Genomic DNA, 17,900 nt, shown 5'->3' with positions numbered 1-17,900 from the left:
CTGCCCAGGTGGGTCTCGAACCCGTGGGCTCAGGCAATCCACTCATCTCAGCCTCCCAAAGGCATGGGATTACAGGCTAAACCACCAACCCTGGCTTTTTTTTTTTTGTTTTTTTGTGAGTTAGAGTCTCACTCCATTGCCCAGGCTAGAGTGCAGTGGCATGCTCATGGCCACCCCAGCATTAACCTGCTGGACTCCGGCGATCCTTCTGCCTCAGCCTCCCAAGTAGCCAGAACTACAGGCACTACCATGCCTGGCTAATTTTTTATTTATTGTAGAGATGAGGTCTCGCCAAGTTGCCCTGGTGGGTCTCAAACCCGCAGGCTCAGGCAATCCTCTTACCTCAGCCGCCCAAAGTGCTGGGATTACAGGCTGAGCCACCATGCCTGACCCAATGAAATCTTAATAAGGGTAGTCTAGTCTTATTGATTAGTTAGAATTGTAAAATTTAGCATAACATTTCTCAAATTTGGTTTTTAGGACAAAGATATTATTGAGGCAGTCAATCACATTGCAGACTGTTCGGGTAAATTTAAATTGTTAGAGCATGCTCTACGCGATGCTAAGATGGTGGAGAATTGTATAGTGAAGGAAAAGCAAGATTATAAGCAGAAATTGAAGGCACTGAAGATTGAAATCAATAAACTAAAAGGTAAGGAAGAAACAAAAACGCAGGATAATACCATACATGATCTTGGGAATATATTTTTTCATTGGGGCTCACTTAATCTTATGTTTGGGAGTAGTTCTGTTCCGTTTCCTTTACATAGAATTATGGTGCAATTTTGTGTTACAAGATCAACAACACAAGGTGGAGAAAACTGCATAATGTATCATATTTTTAAATAGTCCTGCCTTGGTTTAGGTGGCTATACCATGAGCTATTGCTAATACATGCTCTGTGACAGATAACAGCAGTCTCTCAGTGGCATGTGGTCATAGCATCTATTCAACACAGGTATCTGAAGGCCAAATGGGAGTTGGCTGATCCCGATTGGACCCTGCAGAGTGGCTCATCTGTGGCAGCTTTGCCTCACGTGTTTCATCTTCTCTTTACCAGTGGGCTAGGCTGGATATTTCTTCAAACCAAGTGAGGACAGAAACTTAAGAGAACATGCAGAGACATGTGAGAATTCCCTAAGACTTCAGCCTGGGCCTGACATCATTTCTGTCTCATTCTGTTAGCTGAAGCAAGTCACATGGCCAAACCCAAATCAAGCAGTTGGGAAATGTACTCTGCTCTTTTGTGGGAGGAATTGCAAAATCACATCCTGGGACAGAGGAGGAATTGCCACCAACAGCACAGGCTACCAGAGTGGCTTTTGTGTGTGTTTTATTTTTGCAAATTCCCTTTCGAGTCTTCTTTTCTATTTTTGTTCTCACAGTAATTCCATGATTCACTTCTTTCTGAGTAAGGAAAATCTCTAGAAGTTTTGTAATAAAACAAAGACAAGGTATACCAAATAAGTCAGTGCTCTGTATTGAAATATGGAGACAGGTGATGGTGTAAACATTTAAATTTATCCTCAAAGGGTGTGGGGGTAGGCTCACTTTTCTCTGACCTTTCTCTGCTGTGGGGCAGAGTCAGCTGTTGAACTGAAGAGCTGTTATTTTAGTCTTAAGTCTGCACTTATAGTATATCATTACATTAGACAACAGGACTGACTCTCAAGGTGGAACAAGCCACCTTAGAAGCTGTGACAGAGACATAGCATGGAGACGTGGATCTGACCTCTGTCCAGTATGCAGCACCCTGTGAGGTAGAGAAGTACTCTGCTTGGATGTACTCAAGCAAGGGACTAGGTGGAGAGGATTCCAGGATGCTCCAGAACTAAATGACCCTTTGCATTTCTTTCAACTAAAAGATTCTGAAATTGTATCTTGGCTGATTCAATTTAAAAGATTCAGCATTCTAAGATCTTGTCCTTATGATTCCCTGACCTGTGTTTCATCACAGGTCTTCTCTCCATTTGTAGTTTCAGCTAAAACCATAATCATATTATAAGCCCCTTGGTATCAGAGACAGACTTCATCTTCTCTTTTTTGAATTTCCAGCACAGCACCTGGGCTACATTGTAGGTGTTTTTTGTTAATTGAATATTTATATATGTCTTGGTAAGATATTCAATTAAAGAGAAATCTGAGGCCAGGCGCAGTGGCTCATGCCTATAATCCCAGTACTTTGGGAGGCTGAGGTAAGAGGATTGCCTGCGCCCACAGGTTTGAGAACAGCCTGGGCAACTTGGCAAGACCTTATCTGTACAATAAATCAAGAAAAATGAGCCAGGTGTAGTGGCACATGTTCCAGCTATTTGGAAGGCTGAGGCAGAAGGATCGCCTGAGCCCAGCAGGTCGAGGCTGGGGTGGCTGTGAGCATGCGACTACACACCAGCCTGGGTGACAAAGTGAGATTGCAACTCAAAAATAAGAAAGATTTTCAAGTAAAGAGAAATCTGTTGGGTCAATATTTATGTATTACAAATATTCTACAAATGCAATAGTTATTTTTTTTAATTATTTTTAAATTTTCATTAATTTTTTTTTTTTTTTTGAGTTGGAGTCTCATTCTGTCACCCCGACTGGAGTGCAGTGGCATGCTCCCAGCCACCGCAGACTCAACCTGCTGGGCTCCAGCAATCCTTCTGCCTCAGGCTTCCAAGTAGCTGGAACTACAGGCATGTGCTACCACACCTGGCTAATTTTTTTGATTTATTGTAGAGATGAGGGCTCGCCAAGTTGCCCAGGCGGGTCTCAAACCCGTGATCTCAGGCAGTCCACTCACCTCAGCCTCCCAAAGCACTGGGATTACAGGCTGAGCCACCAAGCTCGGCTAAATTTTCATTAAATTTATTTCAGATTTTTTTTTTGTACTGCAAGGGAGCGGGGGCAGGACAGTGATTGATTTTTCTGCCAAATTCAATATTTATTGAAAACATTTTTAAAAAGAAAAACAGAGAAATAGGTAGTGGAATAGAGAGTGAGGCAGATAGACTCATTTAGTCTGGTTGGACTGGGAAGGCATCTTTGAAGAGTTAACATTTGCACTGAGTGATAGAAGAACTAGCCTGTGACCATCTGACCCAAGAACCTTCCAGGCAAAAGAGATAGCAAATGTAAAAGCCCCAGCATGGGTTTTGAGGTTGAGATGTTCTAGGATATTTTCCCTGATACTAACCAGTTCTCCAGTTCTCAAGCACCAACTGGGTGTCCAACAAGTCAATTCAATCTCACACTACCTGGAGTCAGTGCCAGTTCCCACAAGTTAAAGGGTTCAGTCCCACCAGACTGCCTCCACTTCTGATGTCAGTTACAAAATCCCAGGGGCCACCAGTACTTCTGACCAACTGGCTGTAATTTGGGGGTTCCCACAACCCCCTCCTCAGGTTTGACAATTTGCAAGAATGGCTCACAAAACTCAGGGAAGCATTTTACCCACTTTCACTGGTCTATTTTAATGACTGCACTCCAAGAACAGTCCCATAGGAGAGGTGTAGAGGGCAGGTAGAAGGGTGGGTGTGAGGGTGGGAGTTGAACTCAGAGCTCCATGCCCTCTCTGGGTGACACCAGATAGATGCCATGATGTATTCACCAACCTGGAAGCTCCCCAATCTCAAATCTCCTTGTTCAAGAATTTTTGTCGGGCTCAATTCCCAGCCTTCCCTCCTCTTCCGGTAGAACTGAAGTTCCAACCTCCAATTACATGGTCTTTCTGGTGACCAGCTGCGTCCTGGGGGTATCTAGGGGCCCACAGTCACCTCCTTAGCATACATTCTGGTGTGACCGGTTGGAGCTCTTTATGAATGACAAAACACACTCAAATCAATTAGGAAATCCCATAGGTTTCCGGAGTCCTGTTCCAGGAACAGAGTACAAAACCAAAAAATATTTCTTCTTATACATACATGCTCTGGAACAGAAGGAAAGAAAAGGAGGGATGGTAGGGAGGTAGGTAGGCCAGATCAGGTGGGCTCTGAGATTTATGGTGCCAGAGCGAGTTTGGATTTCATCGTAACTGCAGCAGGAAGGATTTTAAGCAAGGAACAGGAGCAGATTTTTTTGAGTCTCACTCTGTCGCCCAGGCTGGAGTGCAGTGGCACAATCACAGCTCACCACAGCCTCAACCTCCTGGGCTCCGGTAATCCTTCCACCTCAGCCTCCTGAGTAACTGGGACTACAGGTATGTTCCACCACACCCGGCTAATTTTTAAATTTTTTTGTAGAGACGAGGTCTGAATATGTTGCCCAGGCTGGTCTCGAATTCCTGGACTCAAGCAATTCTCCCACAGCATCTCAAAGTGCTAGAATTACAGGCGTGAGACCTGTAACATTGAGCCTCCGTGCCTCTCTGGGTGTGCTGGCCAGATTTTTATTTTTAAAAGATTGCTCTATGTGCGTTGTGCTGTCAGGTAAGAGAAAGCGAAACCTCGAACCAGGGTCTTTGCCAGAGTCTCTGCCAGATGCTCGCTATGGGACAGATTTTGGCCGTGGATCAACAGGACTTTCAGGTTAATTGGAAGCGGATGCTGAGGACATGAGTGTTAGTCATAGTGTGTATTTTCCTCAGAACTAGTATTGACTTGAGGATTTTATTTTCTTCTGTTCATGAAGAGGACCTAAATGAAAAGACGACAGAAAATAATGAACAACGAGAAGAGATCATTCGCCTCAAGCAAGAGAAAAGTTGCCTGCATGATGAATTGGTTTTTACTGGTAAAAACAGATGATTTGTTTAAGTGATTGAATTGTTACATACTTGTAATCTTGACTGTCTGTGACACTGCTATGACAGGCTACAGGAATTATATCCTGTCACGTAGTTTTTTTGGTTTTTTGGTTGGTTGGTTTTTAACATTCCTTGAGGGTTTGGCAAGGGACCAGGCAGGGAACGTTAATGCTATCATCATGCCTCCCAGTAACTACAGAGGGTGTCAAAAAAAATGTATACACATTTATCTATCTATTTATTTATTACTATTATTTTTGAGTTAGAATCTCACTCTGTCACCCAGACTGGAGTGCAATGGTATGCTCCCAGCCATTGCAGCCTCGACCTGCTGGGCTCCAGAGATCCTTCTGCCTCAGCCTTCCAAGTAGCCAGAACTACAGGCGCGTACCACCACACCTGGCTAATTTTTTATTTATTGTAGAGATAAGGTCTCGTCAAGTCGCCCAGGTGGGTCTTGAACCCTTGGGCTCAGGCAATCTACTCGCCTCAACCTCCCAAAGGATTACAGGCTGAGCCACCGAACCCAGCCTACACATTTTAAAAAAGGAAAAAACTGTATTAAAATTGTAATATTCAATATATACCGCTAACAATAGATAAATACAAGTCACGTTTGACTTCTGCAGTTACAACAGAGAGGTGCTCAAAGTGGTTACTGTCGAATTGCTGAAGGACTTGGTGCTGAGCAAGGCCTCCAGAATCTTCCCTTGTATATATCACATATAGGACCATGAGTCTCAAACCCATCATGAATGAGTGTGGTTGTTAGGCTTGTTGGAGGTTCTGTTACATACTCATGCCTCATCATTGTTGTACTTCCACGACGTTCTGGAATTTCAAATACCACTTCAAAATGGTCTTGCATGCCATGAACAACTGTGCTTCCGTCATTTTCTTTGATTGCCCTGTCGCATGGTGATGCTAGCATTCATTTGACTAATGCCATCTCTTTTTGGGGGGGAGTTGGAGTCTTACTGTGTTGCCCAGGCTGGAGTGCAGTGGCACGCTCACGGCTACTGCAGCCTTGACCTGTTGGGCTCCGGCAATCCTTCCACCTCAGCCTTCTAAGTAGCTGTAACCATAGGTGCGCGCCATCACGCCCGGCTAATTTTTTGATTTATTGTAGAGATAAGATCTCGCCAAGTTGCTCAGGCTGATCTTGGACCCCTGGGCTCAAGCAATCCTCTCACCTCCGCCTCCCAAAGTGCTAGGATTACAGGTTTGAGCCACTGTGCCTAGTCCAATGCCATCTTTTGAGCAAATGTCATGCTACACATTGCTACCATAATTCAACTTCGAAAAGTAGTACATAAATTGCTTTTTTTTTTTTTTTGAGTTGGAGTCTCACTCTGTCACCCAGACTGGAGTGTAGTGGCCGCTCCCGGCCACCGCAGCGTTGACCTGCTGGGCTCCGGCGATCCTTCCGCCTCAGCCTTCCAAGTAGCCGGAATTATAGGCATGCGCTACCACACCCGGCTGATTTTTTGATTTATTCGAGATGAGGTCTCGCTGCCCAGGCGGGTCTCGAACCCGTGGGCTCAGGCAATCCACTCACCTCAGCCTCCCAAAGGCACGGGATTACAGGCTGAGCCACCGAGCCCGGCTACATTTAAACTTTTTAAAAAATAAAATGCAATTCTTCATGTTCATTTCCTGTTCTTAACGGTTGGGAGAAAGTGGTTTTCTACCACTAGAGGTCACTATTTCCATAATTTCTAGGAGTCTCCAAGTAAATGAAATCTATTGCTAAAGATATGTGTATTTGTAGCTTTACAGTTAAATTCAAACGATTTGGGGATCAACATTTGCATGCCAGGCACCCCATGACTTGCTCAGAAGCTCACAGGCCTATATAGAATGTACTATACAAATGCTGTGAATAAGACACCATGGGAAACCAGAGGAAAGAATAGTTTACAGGATATTTGATAGACTCCTTTCTTTTGGATTCGTAACTTTTTGCTCATGCCTCTTATTACGTATTACAAGGTAAAGTATATGGAATTTGTTAGCTAATACTATAATAAATCAATTTTGTGAAATAATTTTGTTTTTGTTTTGTTTTGTTTTTGAAACAGGGTCTCACTCTTGCCAAGGCAGGAGTACAGTGGCGTCATCCTGGCTCGCTGCAGCCTTAAACTCCTGGACTCAAGTGATTCTCCCTTCTCAGTCTCTGGAGTAGTACCACGATGCCTGGCTAGTTTTTTTCATTTTTTGTAGAGACAAGGTGTCATTATGTTGCCCACACTGGTCTCGAACTCACTTCTGGGCTCAAGTAATCCTTCCATCTTGGCCTCCCAAAGTGCTGGGATTATAGATATGAACTGTGAAATACTTTTAAAAACCATTTCCTAAGTTGACTTCATGTATATTTCTTTTGTTTTATTTCTTTTGTTTTTGTTTAAGACACAAGGTCTTGCTCTGTTGCCCAGGCGGGAGGGCAGTGGTGCAATCATGGCTCACTGCAGCCTCCAGCTCTTGGGCTCAGGTAATCCTCCCACTTCAACCTTCTGAGTAGCTGAGACTACAGGCATGGGCCACCACCTCCAGCCATTTTTTTTTTTTTGAGTCAGAGTCTCAGTCTGCCGCCCAGGCTGGAGTGCAGACACAGCTACCACAGCCTCGACCTGCTGGGCTCAGGCAATCCTACTGCCTCAGCCTTCCAAGTAGCTGGACCTATGCCACCACGCCTGGCTAATTTTTGCTTTATTGTAGAGACGAGGTCTCGCCAAGTTTCCCAGGCTGGTCTCAAACTTCTGGGCACAGGCAATCCTCTCGCCTCCACCTTCCAAAATGCTGGGATTACAAGAGTAAGCCACCGTGCCCAGCCTTCTAAATTGATTTCTTTTTTTTTCTTTTTTGAGTTGGAGTCTCACTCTGTCACCCAGACTGGAGTGCAGTTGCCGCTCCCGGTCACCGCAGCCTCAACCTGCTGGACTCTGGCGATTCTTCCTCCTCAGCCTTCCAAGTAGCTGGAACTACAGGCACATGCCACTACGCCCGGCTAATTTTTTGATTTATTGTATAGATGAGGTCTTGCCAAGTTGCCCAGGTGGGTCTTGAACCCACAGGCTCAGGCAATCCACTCCCCTCAGCCTCCCAAAGCGCGGGATTACAGACTGAGCCTCCGAGCCTGGCTAAACTGATTTCTTAAACATTTTTTCTACTGAAGATAACCTTACACCATTGTCTGAAAACAATTTTAAAAATTTTAGATTTCTCATATTTAATTAAGAGAACATGGATGTATGAAAACAATTTTTTTGGTGGCTCAGCCTGTAATCCCAGCACTTTGGGAGGCTGAAGAGAGTGGATTGCCTGAGCCCACAAGTTCAAGGTCAGCCTGGGCAACTTGACAAGACCTCATCTCAACAATAAAAATAAAAAATTGGCTGGGCGTGATAGCACGTGCCTGTAGTTCTGGCTACTTGGAAGGCTGAGAAAAGTATTGCTGGAGCCCAGCAGGTCGACGCTGGGGTGGCTGTGAGCATGCTACTGCACTCTAGCCTGGGTGACAGAATGAGACTTCAACTCAGAAAACAAACAATTTTTGTGTGTTTTAATTACAAGAATAAATTTAGCCTAAAGAAGAATTGTAAAAGGTTCAGCATGATCATATGCTGTCAGATGTTTTGGCTAAAAGTTACTACATTTTATTTGAAGTTGGAAGATGTCTTAAAGTTTTCCTTTCCTTTCTTAGCATCTTATCTAAGGTCTCCCAGCCAATGAAAAGCAAACCCTTGAGCAGAATCTGGCAGGCTCCAGACTAGGGGCGATCCTTCTGTGGCTCTGTTCTACTTAGGCTGCTTGCACAGGCACACAGCAGAGACTTCCGTATCTCTTTGTTTTTAAAATTTTTTTTTTTTTAAGTTTGGATTTTTTTTGAGCTGGGGTCTCACTCTGTCACCCAGGCTGGAGTGCAATGGCACAATCATGGCTCTCCATAGCCTAGACCTCCTGAGCCTCCCGAATAGATGGGACTACAGGCACACGCCAACATGCCTGGCTAACTTTTTTGTGTGTGTGGAGACAAGGTCTCGTTATGCTGCCTAGGCTGGTCTCAAACTCCTGGGCTTAAGCAATCCTCCCACCATGGCCTCCCAAAATGCTGGAATTACAGGCGTGAGCCACCACACCTGGTCAAGAGACATATTGATTTTTGTTATATGAAGCATTTATATTGTTGATTTCTCAGTTCTGTATGAATCAAATTACTTTTCCTTAAGGGTAATATTAATATTTTTTTTCTGGTATGGTACCCTAGATTCTTTCCTTTCTTTGGGTTCTCATTTACCAGGTTCTGAAACTATTTTTAAAATATTGATTTTCTAGCTGGGCTCAGTGGCTCAGCTGTAATCCTGTGCCTTTGGGAGGCTGAGGTGAGTGGATTGCCTGAGCCCGCGGGTTCGAGACCCGCCTGGGCAGGCGAGACCTCATCTCTACAATAAATCAAAAAATTAGCTGGGCGTGGTAGCGTGCGTCTATAATTCCGGCTACTTGGAAGGCTGAGGGGGAAGGATCGCTGGAGCCCAGCAGGTCGAAGCTGCGGTGGCCGGGAGCGGCCACTGCACTCCAGTCTGGCGACAGAGTGAAACTCCAACTCAAAAAAAAAAATAAAAAATAAAAATATTGATTTTCTATACCCCAACTCTGGTAATACTGAAGTGTCCATGTTTCAGCAAAACACTCATGATCTTTGTAAAAGAATGAAGATTTTAAAAGTATAATAGCGAGGCTCAGTGGCTCAGCCTGTAATCCTGTGCCTTTGGGAGGCTGAGGTGAGTGGATTGCCCGAGCCCGCAGGTTCGAGACCCACCTGGGCAGGCAAGACCTCATCTCTACAATAAAATCAAAAAATTAGCCAGATGTGGTAGCGCATGCCTGTAATTCCGGCTACTTGGAAGGCTGAGGCGGAAGGATCGCCGGAGCCCAGCAGGTCGAGGCTGTGGTGGCTGGGAGCAGCCACTGCACTCCAGTCTGGGCGACAGAGTGAGACTCCAACTCAAAAAAATAAAAAATAAAAAAGTATAATAACTCATTTAATCTTTTTGCACAAAGAAATTGAGTGGACTACTATGCTTATTAAAGGAATTCTGAATCTTAATTGCCTAGCAGACCTAGTTTTCTAATTGCCTAGTTTTCAAGAAATAGAAAGTCTTTAAGGGAATATTGGGCTTTTAATAAAATAGAAATTTAGTTTGTCTCCCTGTGGGGGCACCTCATCGTTACAAATATCTTTAGTCAGTGAGAATATATGGGAAAGCTCAACTGTGAGATTACATCAGATTGACTTGCTATAAGTGATTCCCCCTCTTGTAATGTTAATTTCTTTCTCTTGATAAAGGGAATATATTCTTTGAATTTTTACAATGAAAATGCATTTACAGCCAGGTTCGCTAGCTCAGCCTGTAATCCTGCGCTTTGGGAGGCTGAGGTGAGTGGATTGCCTGAGCTCCCAGGTTCGAGACCCGCCTGGGCAACTTGGCAAGACCTCATCTCTACAATAAATCAAAAAATGAGCCAGGCGTGGTAGCGCGCGCCTGTAGTTCCAGCTACTTGGAAGGCTGAGGCAGAAGGATCGCCAGAGCCCAGCAGTTCGAGGCTGCGGTGGCTGGGAGTGGCCACTGCACTCCAGTCTGGGCAACAGAGTGAGACTCCAACTCAAAAAAAAAGAAAAAAAGGAAAATGCATTTACAATTTACTTGCATACTGTGAAAAGACTTAAAACTTAAAGTAAAATATATAAAGCATAGAGATTCGGAAATCAGTCTCATTCCATCCCCCCTAAAAAAGAAAGATAAATAGTTGTCTTTAATCCTCCCATTTATTTAATTATTTTATTTATTTATTTTTTGAGTCGGAGTCTCACTCTGTCACTCAGGCTGGAGTGCAGTGGCATGCTCATGGTCACCCCAGCATCAACCCGCTGGGCTCAGGCGATTCTTCCGCCTCAGCCTTCCAAGTAGCTGGAACTACAGGTGCTCGCCACTACACCTAGCTAATTTTTTGATCTATTGTAGAGATGAGATCTCGCCAAGTTGCTCAGGCTGTTCTTGAACCCATGGGCTCAGGCAATCCTCTCACCTCGGCCTCCCAAAGTGCTGGGATTACAGGCTTGAGGCACTGCGCCTGGCCTAATCCTTCCATTTAAAAGTAACTTCTCGGGAAAAAAAAAAAAGAAAAGTAACTTCTCAATACTTTGGTGTACTCGCTCTCAGATTTTTTTCTATGCACATGTATATACACACTTGTAATTTAAAATCCTTTTTGACTCAGCATTAATTATATTGTGAAAGTTTTTCCATCGAATGAAGGACCTAGTCAGAATCACAGGTTAATGCTCTCACCAGTAAGCCACTCTGCTGGTTTTTTTTTTTTTTGGGTCGGAATCTCTGTCACCCAGGCTGGAGTGCAGTGGCACATTGCTCATGGCCACCGCAGCCTCGACCTGCTGGGTTCAGGTGATCCTTCCCCTTCAACCTTCCAAGTAGCTGGAACTATAGGTGTGTGCCACCACACCCAGCTAATTTTCTGTTTCATTGTAGAGATGAGGTTTTGCCATGTTGCTCAGGTTGGTTTCAAACCCGTGGCTCAGGCAATCCTCTCGCCTCTGCCTCCTAAAGTGCTGGGATTACAGGAATGAGACACTGCACCCAGCCCATTCTGCTATTTTTAAATTCAGGGACAACAACAAAAGTTAGTAGATCATTGAGTTGTTGGAGATGGAGAGGTTTGTGTTGGTATGGCTGAAAAATGTTTTAATAATATTTGTTTTCAAATAGTAGAGAGAGAAAAGAGAAAAGATGAGTTACTTGATATTGCAAAGTCAAAGCAAGAACGTACAAATTCAGAACTGCATAATCTGAGACAGGTATGTCCCTAATTATCCTTCTTTATTAGGTTGGAACTGTTTATAAACAAATAGCTAATTAGGAAAAATTTGTGCCTGTTGATTTGCTTATAGTGCGTTTGAAATCCTAACTATATTAGAAGTATATCATATTTTGTGTAACAGATAGGATCTTACTTATGATGATTAAAAGTTTGGAGACTAGCTATCCTAACAAATCTCACTGCTAACAAAGGACAGAGAAAAGCAAACATATTTAGCCTATTTCTCTAGTAATTATCTGATCTATTTTAGGACTTGAAAGTGCCAAATTATTAGTTCAGTTTAGTTTTATTATTACATTTTGTATTGACTCATCAATATCTATGGCAGATTTATGTGAGACAACAGAGTGATTTGCAGTTTCTTAATTTCAATGTGGAAAGATCTCAGGAATTAATACAGATATACGACTCAAAGATGGAGGAATCAAAGGCCCTGGAATCCAGGTAATCTTAGCAAGATTCTATTAATATGATCTTTATTGTTTTCCATTATTGCATCAGTATTTACTGCACACTTAACTGTGGACCAGGAGCTTCTACTACTTCCTATATAGCAGGAAGTGAATATATGTAAGCTATTAATTCTCGTTATAATTCTGTGCTGTCACAAGACCTGATCTAAGAGTTTAGACATGATCCTAATTTAGCCACTTGATAAAAGTAAATTCATTTAGCCGGGCTTGGTGCCTCAGCCTGTAATCCTGTGCCTTTGGGCGGCTGAGGTGAGTGGATTGCCTGAGCCCGCCGGTTTGAGACCCGCCTGGGCAACTTGACGAGACCTCATCTCTACAATAAATAAAAAAAATCAGCCGGGCATGGTAGTGCATGCCTGTAATTCTGGCTTCTCGGAAGGCTGAGGTGGAAGGATCGCCGGAGCCCAGCAGGTCGAGGCTGCGGTGGCCGGGAGCGGCCACTGCACTCCAGTCTGGGCGACAGAGTGAGACTCCAACTCAAAAAAAAAAAAAAAAGTAAATTCATTTAACCTGATTTGTGTCTGTTGAACAGGCTTTGAGCTAGGGTAGAAACCACAGAGATGAATCAGTCATTCATTCATTCAGCATTCACAGTGGCTAGGAATGGGGAATGTAAAGATATACAGGACATGGTACTTGCCCGAAGGAAATAATGCCAAAGAATGGCTTCAGTCGCTAAGGTGGGAGCTAGCTCTCTGTGGGTGATCTGTGTTCTTAACTTGAATTTCCTGTTTGCCTCATTAATAGGAAACATCTTTCCTTACTATAACAAGCAGTGTGGGAATTAAATTGGTTTCTGTAAAATTAAAATACAAATATATAAGATGTGGTTTCATTTAACAGGGGTGTAACTGTACCACAGCTAAAGCTAGTCTACTTTTCTAAGCAGAACAGTTATAAGGAGTGGTTGAAAGGACGAGGGATTAGGGAAGGTGCCATGACCACATGTAACCACGGAGACTGGACTGGACTGACAGCAGCCCCTGTCCCTGGGAGAATGGAGTTCAGAGTAGTGGCAGTTAGTCGTTGCAGGGATGGAATGTAAGAAGCAATGATGGTTGCCCGTGTGTGAGGGGGCTTCTGGCACTTTCTTTCTGAGGCCTCTGCCAGGGCTTATTGCCTGTTGCTCTATTTCCCAGCTGCTCCTGCTACCAATAGACACCAAAGCAATGCAGGGTTCTCTTGCAGGCAAAAGCCCCTAACATGCTGGCTCTTGTTCCTTTTTGAACTTCATTGCCACTGAGAGGTACGAGATGAGTTGAGATTATACCTTGAAAGCATAAAATGGTTTATGCCATTATAGGAGAAGAGAATTGTATTTCAAAGGTATCAGAATGATGCAGATTAGAATACCTGAACACATGTAACATGAAAAACCTTAAAAGATTTTGTTAGGCTTGTCACAGTGGCTCATGCCTGTAATCCCAGCGCTTTGGGAGGTTGAGGCCAGAGGATCACTTGAGGCCAGGAGCCCCCGATCAGTCAGGGTAGCATAGTAGGATCTTGTCTTTACAGAAAAAGTTTAAAAAATTAGCTGGGCATGATGGTGTGCACCTAGTCTTAGTTATTCTGGAGACTGAGGTGGGAGGATTGCTTGAGCCCAGGAGTTCGAGGCTGCAGTGAGCTATGATCGTACCACTGCACTTCAGCCTTGACCACATAGCAAGACCCCATCTCAAAAAACAAAAATAAAAAATAAAAAAAAAAACATCCCATTTATGTAGTTTTCTTTGTTTTTGTCATATAGACAGTAAGTACAATAGGAGTTAAGGATAGGAAAGAGAAAGGGAATTATGGTCAGAAAGGCTTGCTGGAGGAGACAGGCTGGAATTGGGCTCTGAAAAACAGACAAATGGGTTGTATTGGGATTTAGCTCTATGGATGTGGTTTGGGTAAAATATTTAAAATAATAGCATCAAGTATATCTTCTAACTTCCATTTTTTGTGATGCCACCATAGCAGAGACATGTGTTTATCAGACCTTGAAAATAGCCATCCAAAAGTCGACGTTACGAGGGAAAGAAATCCAAAGTCACTGTTTAAAGACCCCAAATTTGAGGCCACATTGGTTCAGCAAACTAGTTCTGACAAGAGCTCTTATGATGTATGCAAAGATAAAAAGCTACAGGTGAATGCTGCATTTGAGGAAAAAGGTGTCATTACTGTGTCATCTCTGTTTACAAAAAACTTAATGGAGAAACAAAAGTCTTGGTCTCTGGGAGGAAAGATCCAGATTGAGCCCGAAAACAAAATTGCATTGTGCAGGATCCATGCAAAATCACCAAAAGAGAATGGAATTGAGGCCCAGAACGAAGAGAAACAGTTCTCAGAAACATCACCTTTATCTGATGAAAAGCAGTGGCACGATGTCAGCGTTTACCTGGGCCTGGCCAACTGTCCGGGTTCAAAACAACCAGAAAAGCAAGATCAGGTGGAAAGATCTGAAATCTCATGTTGCCAGGAAAACGAAGCCTGTCTGGGTGAAAGTGACATAAGTGAATCCAAGTGCTGCCACCCAAGTAACTTCATAGTTGAAGCCCCGGGCCACATGTCTGACATGGAGTGGATGAGTATTTTCAAGCCTTCCAAAACGCAGAGAATTGTTCGCCACAAATCCACATGTACTTGTTCAGAAAGCGTCAGTGGAACAAACCTTCACTCCTCAGCAAGGTTAGTGATGTTGACCTCTGTAAACACCCAGGGAAGACACATACCAATATTCAGAAATAGAAAGGCCGCACTAGACCCTTCGTGCCTACTGTTAAACCAAAAGCAGAGTTTGCAGAGATCTTATTTAAGATAAACCATTCACTCTTTTCATCACAGCATAGCCTGTTGAGTCTTCGATTGCACAGAGACCGTATCAGATTCCAGTGAAGGTCTGTACCCAGGATGGTTTCTGAGGCAAAGGTTTTGTTTAAAAACAAAACCAGTTGTTATGAGTTGGGTAAATATGTTTTATTAAAAAACAAACGGTGGGTCATTGTACAGAGTGGAATGCTCTAAAGCAGCATTCCTCACCCCAGAAACTGTTCTCAATTGACATGCTTTCTGGTCCCAATAGCGTTACCTGGACCCCGAATAAAATTTTCTCTTAGGCCAGGCATGGTGACTCATGCCTGTAATCCTAGCACTTTGGGAGGCTGAGGCAGGAGGGTTACTTGTGCTCAGGAGCTTGAGACCAGCCTGTGCAACACAGCTGTGCAACACACACTCTACAAAAAAATTTTAAAAATTAGCCAGGTGTGGTATCACACACATATCATCCCAGCTATTTGGGAGGCTGAGATGGAAGAATTGCCTGAGCCCAGGGAGCTGAGGTTGCAGTGAGCCGTGATCGTGCCACTGTACTCCAGCCTGGACAACAGAGTGATATCCCGACTAAAAAATAAATAAATAAATAAAATAAAAAATTCTCTTGACCCTTCTCCAGGGTTACTTGGGATATTATTTACATTTCCAGTGGTGTTTGCCTTTATGTTCAATTTGTATCTGTTTTGGACTTTACTTTTCCCAAATGTTCTTACTTTTTAAAAACCATTCATTCAAGAGAGAGAATATTTGTATTTAACAAGCTAGTAAAAGTTATTGCTTTGTTAAAGAAGAAAATGGGTTCGTTATTAGCATAGGCTGTGTTATTCAGGCTCGTCTTATTGTTAGAACTGCCGAATCTTGTGGTTGAGTGGTGCTATAATCATGTCTGTTATTTTTAAATAAAGTATAGCTGTTAATCTTAAATTACAGAAAGGATAAAGTTTCTATATTGAGAACTGTATTATTATTTTTTTTGAGTCAGAGTCAGTCTCGCTCTGTCACCCAGGCTGGAGAGCAGGACCGGTCTCACTCTGTCACCCAGGCTGGAGAGCAGTGGCATGATCATGGCTCACCACTGCCTCAACCTCCCAGGTTCAGGTAATCCTTCTGCCTGAGCCTCCCGAGTTGCTGGAACTACAGGTGTGCACCGCCATGCCCGGCTAATATTTTTACTTTTTGTAGAGATGAGGTCTAGCTATGTTGCCCTGATCCTGGGAATTTGAGAGCCATATATTTTCAATCATTGTATTGACTTTCATAGATTTTGTGATTAAAATTTCTTTCTAGAACTTAATTATTGGGAGTATTCTTTGGTTCAGATACTTGTTTTATTTATTTATTTTTCTTAGGTTCTTTTATAAGCTTGAGTCATTTAAAAACCATACAGATAGCTGAGTGCGGTGACTCACACTTTGGGAGGCTGTATTTTAGGAGGCTGAGGTGAGAGGATTGCCTGAGCCCAGTGGTTTGCGACCAGCCTGGGCAACTTGGTGAGACCTCATCTCTACAATAAATAAAAAAATTAGCCGAGCTCAGTGGCTCAGCCTGTAATCCCGCGCCTTGGGAGGCTGAGGTGAGTGGATTGCCTGAGCCCGCGGGTTCGAGACCCGCCTGGGCAGCAAGACCTCATCTCTACAATAAATCAAAAAATCAGCTGGGCGTGGTAGCACGTGCCTGTAATTCCGGCTACTTGGAAGGCTGAGGTGGAAGGATCGCCGGAGCCCAGCAGGTCAAGCCTGCAGTGGCCACTGCACTCCAGTCTGGGCGACTGAGTGAGACTCCAACTCAAAAAAAACCCAAAAAACTAGCTGGGTGTGGTGGTGTGTACCTGTGGTTCCAGCTACTTGGAAAGCTGAGGCAGAAGGATCGCCTGAGCCCAGGAGGTTGAGGCTGTGGTGGCCATGAGTGTGCCACTGCACTCCAGTCTGGGCGACAGAGTCAGACTCCAACTAAAACAAAACAGAACAAAATCATACAGATAAGTATTCTGCCGATTGCAAAATTTCCAAGTGTCACACTATTCATATTTAGTTTTTTAAGATCTTCTCTGGATAATTGCAAGTATCAGCAGGGCACAACTGCTAGACAGTAACACTCTTCTAGTCAAGGAAAAACTTATGTCATATAGGTTTTGTTGTTATTGTTTTTTGAGTTGGAGTTTCACTCTGTCGCCCAGGCTGGAATGCAGCGGCATGCTCACAGCCACTGCAGCCTCTACCTGCTGGACTCAGGCAATCCTTCTGCCTCAGCCTTCCAAGTAGCTGGAACTACAGGCATGTGCTACCATGCCCAGCTAATTTTTTTTTATTGTAGAGATGAGGTTTCACCAAGTGCCCAGGCTGGTCTTAAACCCACAGGTTCAGGCAATCCTCCCACCTCAGCCTCCTAAAGTGCTGGGATTATAGATGTGAGCCACCACCCCCAGCCTTAATTTTTGATTTACTGTAGAGATGAGGTCTTGCCAAGATGCCTGGTTGAGTCTCGAACCCGTGAGCTCAGGCAATCCACTCACCTTAGCCTCCCAAAGTGCTGGGATTACAGGCTGAGCCACTGAGCCCAGCTGTTAAATAGTTTTAAGAGCATAGTGGATTACATTTAATGTATGAAACGCATTCTAATTTACATTCAGAGTTTCTTTCCAGGCCCTTTTGACCTCACTGATTTAAAATAATGGAAGTGACTGCTTGTTCTGGCGGCAGAGACACATGCCACAGCATCACATGGCAAAGATGTGATTAAGTAGAAAAGATAATTATGTTTTCCTATTTTTCCTTAGATTTTAAGAACTTGTGTACCTACTTTGTTATCTAACTAAAATGTTCACACTTGTGCCACCATTCCACTTGGCAAATAGAGGTTTACCCGTGGAGGGAGAAGGCATGGGCAGCTTGTTCTCACTTAGGTACAGTGTACAGGGAGGAAGCAGGTCCAGCACCTCTGGTCTGTTTGCTGTTAAACTCTGCTTTGAGCCCAAACTTTTTTTTTTTTTTTTT

At 43.7% G+C, this 17,900-nt stretch overlaps 1 protein-coding gene across 1 annotated transcript in view; it reads left to right on the top strand.

The window, feature by feature from the left end:
• Window positions 1-17,900, top strand: part of CCDC62 (coiled-coil domain containing 62) — a 36,470-nt gene that overhangs the window by 11,480 nt on the left and 7,090 nt on the right. Inside the window, exons 5-9 of the mRNA XM_008050408.1 lie at window positions 481-652; window positions 4,609-4,710; window positions 11,509-11,597; window positions 11,949-12,064; window positions 14,053-14,763. Coding sequence (XP_008048599.1) covers window positions 481-652; window positions 4,609-4,710; window positions 11,509-11,597; window positions 11,949-12,064; window positions 14,053-14,763 — 1,190 coding nt within the window. The remainder of the gene's footprint in view (window positions 1-480; window positions 653-4,608; window positions 4,711-11,508; window positions 11,598-11,948; window positions 12,065-14,052; window positions 14,764-17,900) is intronic.

Source organism: Carlito syrichta, unplaced genomic scaffold (genome assembly GCF_000164805.1).
Source record: "Carlito syrichta isolate Samal-C Ts95f unplaced genomic scaffold, Tarsius_syrichta-2.0.1 Scaffold145297, whole genome shotgun sequence".
NCBI classification, from domain to species: domain Eukaryota; kingdom Metazoa; phylum Chordata; class Mammalia; order Primates; family Tarsiidae; genus Carlito; species Carlito syrichta.
The sequence above is the reverse complement of the archived record's forward strand: the minus strand, read 5'-3'. Positions and strand labels throughout refer to the sequence as shown.